The sequence below is a fragment of the Acomys russatus genome, chromosome 30, assembly GCF_903995435.1.
Source record: "Acomys russatus chromosome 30, mAcoRus1.1, whole genome shotgun sequence".
NCBI lineage: Eukaryota > Metazoa > Chordata > Mammalia > Rodentia > Muridae > Acomys > Acomys russatus.
Window position 1 is genome coordinate 17,986,989 of NC_067166.1, and position 10,036 is coordinate 17,997,024.

Consider the following 10,036-nt stretch of genomic DNA (forward strand, 5'->3'; position numbering starts at 1 on the left):
AGGAAGGACTCTGTTTAAAACTGGATTATTTGGATGATTTTAATAAGTAGCCATGTCAAAATCTCAAAACTATAATAGAATTTGAGGTAAGGAATTCAACAAATGGTAAATACAATTTTAGTTAGTTAATATTTCCTCTTTCTAAACATTTATTTATTATATGTTTGTGCGTGTGCACACATGTTCACATACATGCATGCCACCGTGTGCATGTGGTGGTCAATGACAACTTGCAGCAGTCAATTCACTCCATCTACCATGTGGTTCAGAGAATCAAACTCAAGTCCTCAGCGTCAGCACCTTTACCTACTAGCCCATCTTGCAAGACCAGTTAGTATCGTCTGTTTCTTCTTGAATTTCTGTTTCTAATTGTGAAGGGTAATGGCCCTTTCCAATTTCTCAGCAAGAAATTAAAGAATGCTCACATTCACAGTCGTATTTCCTCTCCCTCTTCATGAAAAATCATGAAGTATGTTGAGCTTTGTTCATCATTTCTTCCTAAACTTACAAAATCAGATGACATCTGCAACATTTTACAGAACATGTATGCATGTGTGTGTGAGTGTGTGTGTGCGTGTGTGTGTGTGTGTGTGTGTGTGTGTGTGTGTGTGTGTATTTCACATTTGGCTCATGATATCAGGAGAATCTTAAGTCATGAAAATAATATTTTAAAATCTTAATGTGGCCGTTTTAAGACTTTTTCCAACCCAGATAGGATGATGCACACCTATAATCCTAGCACCCAGGAGGCCGAGGCAGGAGACTGCAAACTCAACACCACACTGGACTATGCAGTGAGAGCCTGTCTCAAAAAGTGGGATTCCATTTTATATATTTATGTTTCCTGTCAGTAAGTGCCAATATGTTCAAAACACATCAATATTAAGCTGATCGTATATAACAAAGAGAAAGAACATTGTCTGAGGTGTTTTAGAACATCATTATAACACACTAATTACATATTTCATGGAGACTTGATGTCTTGTTTATCTTTTAGAAACAGAGTGTGCTTTTCCAGGAAAAAAACAAGAACATGCTTTTCTAAATTATAATAAAATAGTACTTAATCTGCTGATAATGTAAAAAATGACTTGAAAAGATGGAGTTCCCTTCGTTTCAGTGCTGCTTGTTGTTTTGCTCATTTTCTCTGTAAAAGTGCATGTGATAGAGCCACAGGTGTTTCTGTTTTATGCAGTTAGAAACCAAAACCCAACGGAAGAGCCGTGCTTCATAATAGTACCGGGGTGTTTGTTTCAGCTTTATTGACAACTCTGAATTATTTTAATTGTTTTAATCATAGTTTCTCACTCAGATATCATGACTAACACTACTTTAGCCTAATTCATTACTTGGAATATATATGCATGAAGATTTGCCTTCTCTACAACCCACTAAGAAGTCACTTTATATGTATTAAACCATTTGCTTCTTTATAGTAACATTCAGAGTTCTTTTTCTATTTAATCAAATGCACAAAAACCTGAATAATTTACATTTAAAATCAAATACTTCAATCCCAATAATTTTAAGAAACTTTGGATTAGATTTTAGAGCGCTCTCTCTCTCTCTCTCTCTCTCTCTCTCTCTCTCTCTCTCTCTCTCTCTCTCTCTCTCTCTCTCAGAGAGAGAGAGAAAGGCTTAGGTTGATTTAAAATACTCAGGTCCCTTTGCTTAGGCAAAGCATCACTGTAGCAGGAGCATGTGGAGAAGGATCTGCTTTGTCTCATGAGGGGCAAGAAACAGGAAATTCAAAGATGCCAGAGAAAGATTCAGCTTTACCCCCATTCCAGAATACACCCCTATGGCCTGCTTCCTCTATCAAGGCCCGACTTCCTACTCTTTCCTCATCTCCCAGAAACACTGTCCTATCATGAACACATCAAGGTTTTAATCCATTCATTAGGCCAGAGCCCTGGTAATGTCATTCTCTCTGTAAACACTATAATAGACACAGTCTAGGTAACTCTTGCTCCTGTAAAGTCCACAATGAAGACCAAGCATCATGCTGTCTGCTGAAATAATTGTTGATCATTTTGTTAATGGTTTAAATTATATTTGTCATTCTGAGCTATTATAGAAAGAATGTGGGTCTTGTCTCGTGTCCCCAGCACAGAGCTGCTTACGTCTTTGGAGTTTCCCGAATGATAAGGATGATAAGAGTGTCTTGGTTCCCAGATGAGAGCGTCAGGATAGGGGCTGATCTCCAGAGACACCAAGCCTTCATTGGAAGCTTGGAACCTTCAGCTCTGTCTTCCAGACTCTGTGGAAGACAAGAGCTAATATTGGATTAGTCACTAGTGGCCAGTGATGTAATCAATTACTTTAGGCCTGTGGGAAAGTAGGTATGCTATAGCAAGAACAGTGGGTAACCCCTTTCACCTCATGGCTAGCATAGCCAGAAAGCCAAAGAGAGAGGAGGGTGTGGTCTCACAGTATGCAGGGGCACATCTTTAATAACCTGAGAGCCTTCCTTAACTCAAGATCTCACCACCACCTCTCAACACCCTCACTGAGGGTCAAACTGTCAATATAAAGGCCTTTGGAAGACATTGAAGAACCAAACTACAGTAGACATACAGTTGGTGTCAGGTGGCTGGTTAGTTGATAGAAGGGGAAAACAACAAAAGTCCAAATGTAAGAAGTGCTGGGAGTAAATAGAGCTCATTAGAATAAATGCATCTATAAGTCTAATATGGTGCTTTCCACCTAGTCCCAGAGTAACCCAGGTTTCATTTTATAATCCTAATGAAATGCAGTGCTTGGCTTGTAAAAACAAATCCTAGACATGTAAGTTTAAATTTTCACAATTAGAATTGACCCTATATGCAAATATGAGCATTGGGACTGGTTTATAAGTAATAAATCTAAGAGCTAGAAAAGTAAAATTGGTTAAGTGAAAAGAGCTGATAGATTAGTGAAGTTTCAAAAGGAAGCTGAGTTAGAACAAATCTGATGATTTTTACTTTTGATCTATTAAGTGGAAACAATCAAAACATTAGGGGCGGGGGGAAGCCAAAAATAAAAATTACTTTCAACCTAACCAAATTAATATACCTGCTGAAGTATTAGTTCTTGTAACTAGTTAACAAAAAATGTATATACATTATTTTGCCTAGTTAGTGAATCTAGCAATTCAGTTTGAACATACTTGTAGAATACATAACATCTGGTACTATTACCTGAGGAAAATGTGTTCTGCCCTACCCTATTCATAAACGTAATAATTCCTTACCTTTACAGTCCTTGTTGGAGAGGAGGCTCAGCAGGAAGCATCAAACATCTACATTCATTTGCTACTATTTGTTTATAGACTTCAGATGCCAGCAACCCTGTTTAAGAATTGTACCTCAGTAAAAATGAAAATTAAAGAACAAGCTGTTTCACTGGGCGTGGTGGCGCACGCCTTTAATCCCAGCACTCAGGAGGCAGAGGGAGGCAGATTGCTGTGAGTTCAAGGCCAGCCTGGTCTACAAAGCAAGTCTAGGACAGCCAAGACTACATAAAGAAACCCTGTCTCGGAGGCGGGGCAGGGGAGGTGGAGGGAGAGAATGAGCTGTTCCTACGTCCCAACCAGGTGATTGCCTTCATGAAGCTATCAGTAAGGCAGCTTTGGTCATTGTAAAGATATGCAACTTCTGGGCTGGAGAGATGGCTCAGAGGTTAAGAGCACTGACTGCTCTTCCAGAGGTCCTAAGTTCAATTCCCAGCAACCACATGGTGGCTCACAACCATCTATAATGTAACCTGATGCCCTCTTCTGACCTGTAGATGTACATGTAGCCCACTGTATAAATAATCAATAAATAAATCTTAAAAAAAAAAAAAGATATGCAACTTCTGACCCAAGAAGGGACTAAATCATTTCTCAGGATCCTACCTTTTCCTTTCTCTAGTCACAAAAAAATTCGGAGACAGAATTTCTCCTCCTCTTCCTCCTCCTCCTCCTCCTCCTCTTCCTCCTTCTCCTCCTCCTCCTCTTCCTCCTCCTCCTTGGCTATTCTAGACTCAGTTTGTAGATCAGGCTGGCCTCGAATTCAGAGGCTCCGCCTCCCAGAGTGCCTGGATTACAGGGATGCACCACGGTGCCCAGCTCAGAATTTCTTTTTTAACAATTTTTGGTACTTTATTGTTTGTACAAACATGTAAGATGAGAAAGAGAGATTTTTTTTCTTTTCTTTATCTAATAGTTTATTTATAATACTCAAAGTGCTATTGTTAAATATGAGCTTAAGCAGCACCCCTCCCCATCCAGTCTTCCTTGTTTTCATGCTTCAGAGGCAGGAAGTGTCTGACTCAGTTCATGTAACTAGACCTCGGAACATGATTCCACATAGTCCTCTCCACAGTCAAGACTGTGACAGCTACAGAAGGAAAAATGACTAGCAGATATTGTTGAACTACATGAATGTCTGTGGAGCAGCGGGGATATTCCTAGGACTAGTATTTTGCATGTCAATTCATATTACTCTCAATCACAACAGCTTGGCTTTTCTAAGATCTTTTTATGTGACTAGTAGCATTCCTAGTGGAACCAGAACAAAATAAAAGACACAGCATTTACTGTGTAGTATCTGATTTCTTCCTTCAACTGCTCAAAGGAACGTCAGGGCTGAAGTAAGAATCTCTAGTGTGGGACTATATTCTTTTTCAAGGCAGATCTTTTATGTTTCCTTCTCAGGGTCCCCTGACATGTCTCCTTCTCTCCTCATGGCCAAAGCTTAGTCAGGGTAGTAGGTTAAAGTACAGAGTGGATTAGTTGGAAAGCTTTTGTTAATGCTCATATTAAAAACATTATATTGAGTATTACAAATGAGTTAATTATTAAAATTTTAAAATCTGATACCTAACTACTTTGTATTCTTTCTAAGTTTTTCTTACATGTTTGCACAAAGATTTAAGTATCAAAGGTGCTAGACAAATATGCAATATTATTAGAGCACAGAAACAAATTCAGCAGCTAAGATGTGGCCAGGTTTTTTGTTGGTTAGCTGGGGAAGTAAAAGCAGGTGAAGCAGTCAGGAGAAAACTCCAGTACTTCAGACACAGCTGAGCCATGCATAGGGGTAAAAGCTCAAAACTCGGTAGTCTGGAGCCCAGACAGGTGATTTTCGCCATCCCTCCTGTCCTCCATTGACACCTCTTGAGCTCTCAACAGCCATGTCAAGATGAAATTAAATATCTCCTTCCCCCCAGCCACTGGCTGTCAGAAACTCATTGCAGTGCACAATGAGTGCAAACGTGCCCATTCTATGAGAAGCCTGTGACCATGGAAGTTGCTGTGGTGCTCTGGGTGAAGAGTGCAGGAGCTGTGTTGTCTGAATCAGTGGTAAGAATGACAAGCAAGGTCTGCTCATGAAACAAGGTGTCGTGCCTCACAGCAGAGTGCGCCTGCTGCTGAGTAAGGGGCGTTCTTCTTATAGACCAAGAAGAACTGGAGAGAGGAAGCATAAGTCTGTTCATGGATGTATTGTGCATGCCAATCTGAGCATTTTCAGCTTGGTTATTGTAAAAAAAAAAAACGGAGAGAAGGATATTGCACAAGAAGGATAGTCTTGTGCAAACATGTAAGACTAAAACGAAGAAGACGGGAAAGATTCCACTGTGCTTCATAGGGCCCAAAAGAGCTAGTGTCCATAGACTAGGAACAATTGGCAGAGTCTCTGAAACTGCCCCTGAGTGTGGAGCTGGTGCTGCTGTGAGCCTCCTTTAGCAAGATGTGTAACACGTTGCTCCCTCTTGCTGCACCACACTCACCTAAGCATCGCACTGTCCTGCCCGGCGAGCTGAGGAGTGCAGTTTGAAAGCAGAATTTTGATCCATATATAGATTAAATTCTTGACCTAATTAGCACCATACTCTGGGTTGCTATCTGACCAGTCACTGCCAACAGAATTTAATAGGTTCCATCCTAGGTACCTTCTAGATATTTTAAAGCAGATGAAAGATGCTCCTGCTAGACAGTCATCAGGAAGGTATCAGTGAAAACAATAGTTTTATTTTGCATAGCCAGAGCAGGAAAGCCTTTAAAGTTTATACTGTGCAGTATCAGTAAGGATGTAGAGGAGAAAGCAGGCATCATGGATATTCATATATCGGTCGTGTAAAAGAGGCTGTAGATAGACACTGGCAGAAGGGTCTGACATGTGATGTACACACCCTCAACCTACGCACTTTGCTCACAAGTAGCAATCCTACAGTATTTGCACATGGCTGAAATAAAGTGTAAATTAGAAATAAACGGTCATGGATGGGTTCAGTAAATGAGGTACAGTATCTTACGGAGGTAAAAGCAGGTAGTAGGAGCCTTATTGTTGTGGGTTTAGCCTCAGCAATTTCTCTTGTCCCCAACTCTCATGGAACACTTCGTTTCTGAAAACAGGGTGTGGTGGTCCATGCCCACAGTCCCAGTTACAGTAGCATTACCAAGCCCATTAGTTCAGCGGGAGATCTGTGAAAACCACAGCTATTCATTGTGGGAGGTCACTGCAGGGAAACAGTCTGGTGAGGGAAGGGTGACTAGGTAACCAGTGCTGGGCCAAGACTTCCAGAGTCTGACATCAGCTCATATATTTTTTTGCCATATTTAAGTATAGTAAAATTTTGGAAAAAAGGTTTTAGTTACCAGTTGTTTCAGCTCTGGTGAGTACAACAAAGCTCAAGACATGTTTCATTGAAACTCTTTCATCCATAAAATGGGTTCTTATTGACTTAGAAACATTGCTCAAGATAAGGGTTTAGGGAGAATGACTGAGGTAAAAATGCCTGTGGGAGTCAGGATTGGCCTGACCCTAAGGTAGCATAGAAATTACTTAGGCTGTTGTAAAGTACAAATGACATCTCTTACAAGGATGGATTTTATGATCTAGAAGTAGTATTCATAGTTTAGGAGAAAAGGCGTAAGTAAAACATAAATTCTGGGAGATAAAGGTGGAAGCTAATTCATCAGACAGCCTAGGGTCACCAGGTTGTAAACTACATCCACTCCCAGCATTCTAAGAGGACAGGCTAAACAGCTCCTTTCTTTGAAGGATGCCTGCAAGTCTAACTTTTCTGGCTTCTCCAGTGCTTATCTGTATGCACAAGGACTTTTTGCCCTCTCCAGTTAATATGGAGATATATTTATATATGGAACATTTTAAATTGTAAAAAGTATTTAATTATAGTAACGGGTGTCAGGGAATGTACATGCACATGTGCCAGTCAGAACACAACTTGTTCTTCAGTTGTTATCTGCCTGGTTTTTTTTTTTTTTTTTTTTTTTTGGTTTTTCGAGACAGGGTTTCTCTGTGTAGCCTTGGCCATCCTGGACTCACTTTCTGCCTGGTTTTTTTGTTTGTTTGTTTTTCAAGACAGGGTTTCTCTATGTAATCTTGGCTGTCCTGGACTCGTTTTGTAGGTCAGGCTGGCCTCGAACTCACATCTATCCGTCTGCCTCTGCCTCCCGAGTGCTGGGATTAAAGGCATGCGCCACCACGCCCAGCTCTGCCTGGTTTTTTTGTCTTGTTTTGTTTTTTCAATAAGGTCTCATTGCCCCAGAACTTGCCAACAAAGCTTAGCTGGGTGGCCAGTGAGCCTCAGGGATCCACCTGTCAGTAGATGTCACAAATATGCACCATTGCCCTCTAAGCTGTGCTTTCCTCATTTCTTTTTCTTTCTTTTTTTTTTTTTTAAGACTTATTTATTATATATACAGTACTGTGCCTGCATGTACGCCTGCATGACAGAAAAGGGCATTAGATCACATTATAGATTGTTGTGTGCTACCACGTGGTTGCTGGGAATTGAACTCAGGACCTCTGGAAGAGTAGCCAGTGTTCTTACCCTCTGAGCTATCTCTCCAGCCTCTGCGGTATTTCTTTTTCCTTTTTTTCCTGCATTCTGGGGAATCAAGCTTAGGTCTTAATTGCAAGACAAGTGAGTGCTTCACTGACTAAGCTCTCACCTCAGTCTGTAAGTAACAGTTAGAGTGACTTAAGCCTCTGAAAATGGGATTTTATTGATGTGTACATGTCAATAAAGGCCGGGGTGGGGTCTGCAGCCTTTATCTAGCATTCAAACTGCATGACTAAATATGAAGTTTCCACCTTTCAACTTCTAAGCTCTAATCCCATAAGCCTGGTATAGTGATGCATGCTTGTGATCCTACCACTCAGGCGATTAAGGCAAGGGCATCACAAGTGCAGGGTCATCCTCTGTCTCGGTGATCTTAGGCCTAGCCTGGGATGCATAAGACTCCATCCATCTTTAAAGAAAAGAAAAAAGCCAGCATGCCTCTAAGCTCCACTTCCACATTTGGTTCCTTCCTAATAGCCTTTCATTAACCAAGGTTGTTTGCTTGTTGATTCAGGATAGAAAAGGGGGATTTAAATATGTCTTTCCCCAAAGATTCAACAGAAATCTTGTTGTATCTCACCTCCCCCTGTATGTTCCTGACACTGAGTCAGTGCCTGCTGATGGGCACAGATAGAAATGAATCGAGAAATTGAGAATAAATTCACCCAGAGAATGTGAGTCAAGTAAGGTAAAAGGGATGGCCACAGAGAGGCAAATTATAGTTGGAAATATAGAGAGGTGCTAGTCACCAAAATCACCACTGCTTTTATAATACCTACTTTTATGAAACATTTATACTCATAGAATATGGATAAAATTAATGGTCTATGTGGTATGCCTAACTAAAACTGTCTTGATGAAGTTTTAACATCCTGGCAGTCTGTGGAGTAAGATTCAATTCCCTAATTAATGCATAACTCAAATAGCCAAGCTCTGAGGCTATTGGAGCTTGAAGCAACCAGTTTTAATATTATTGACCATTTCAGCTGGTGCAAGTAAAGAACCCTTTCCTTTAATAAAGAACTAGAAGTGGTATCATTTCCTTGAGATCACACTCTACATGTATGGTAGAGGAAGGACTAGGAAATTGGTCCTCTGTCTTCTATTCTAAAACATCCTAAAATTAGCCATTAACAGTGATCATAATAATAGTTATTTACTATTTGTTATATGCCAAATAATGTGTTAAGTGTACACATGCAAAATCTCCTTTAGTCGTCACAGTTGCTTTATTCACAACTTACTGGAAATTCAACTATCTTCAGAAACTTTCTTCATAATTTCTTGCTATGCTTTTAGACTATAAACAGTTCCCTTCTCCTTACTACCCTTCTCTCCATCGCTCTTCCTCTCCCCCACCTCCACCAAAGTCAGTCCTTGGTCTGTAGGTTTGTCTCAAGTACAGGAAGTGGAGTGTTGAATGCCCTGGTCAGAAAACCTATCAAGCATGCTCTGACATGGACTGACTGGATCCTAGGGTATGTAATAACTGTGTTTAAGTATTACATTATAAAAGCTTGTTCTAATTTTGATGCCTATTTTAGCAGGCACCTCTGGAAAGCCACTGCAAAGCTTCCCTCATTATCTACAGATAAAAGAAATACTTCTAATCAACGATCGAGAGCTCCTGCCGTGCCATGTAATGGAGCAGCATTGGAAGTTCTATGTGGAATGTAAGACGCTAACATTCTGAAGCCTTGTTTTCTTGGTAGCTTATTTAGTACTTTTTCTTACAATCAGCATCTCCATCTTGTATGGTGGGCTGTCTTTACCTGCACTGTGCATTGGTACTGGACATGTGTGTTCACTGTGATAAGAAACTGTTTTGGTAAGTTTAGTTCTTTTTTTGCTTATTAAATAAAAGCACTTCTGAGTAAGATTGTATTCAGTCTCTTGCTTTACTTTTATTGACATAGCTTTTTTGTTTTGTTGTTTTTGTTGTAGTTTTTCAAGACAAGGTCTTACTGTGTATCCCTTGGCTGGCCTGCAACTCACTCTGTAGACTGACAGAGATCTGCCTGCCTCTGCGTCCCTAACGCTGGGCTCAAAGGTGTGCACCACCACTGCTGGCTTACAGAGATAAAACTAATCTTGCATTCATCTCTTCTACCTGTGCATGAATGACAGTTCCTCTTCGGGAAGTGAAGATACAAATAATGATTAACAGATAATTATCTCTCAAGAGACCCTGCAATGTTTCCCC

General features: G+C 40.3%; 1 protein-coding gene across 1 annotated transcript in view; it reads left to right on the plus strand.

Annotated features, from left to right (window-relative positions):
* The window catches only part of Ankrd31 (ankyrin repeat domain 31), a 140,384-nt gene extending 130,775 nt beyond the window's left edge, over positions 1-9,609 (plus strand). Inside the window, exon 24 of the mRNA XM_051172275.1 lies at positions 9,381-9,609. Coding sequence (XP_051028232.1) covers positions 9,381-9,526 — 146 coding nt within the window. The 3' untranslated portion in view covers positions 9,527-9,609. The remainder of the gene's footprint in view (positions 1-9,380) is intronic.
* Positions 9,610-10,036: the final 427 nt, after the last annotated feature.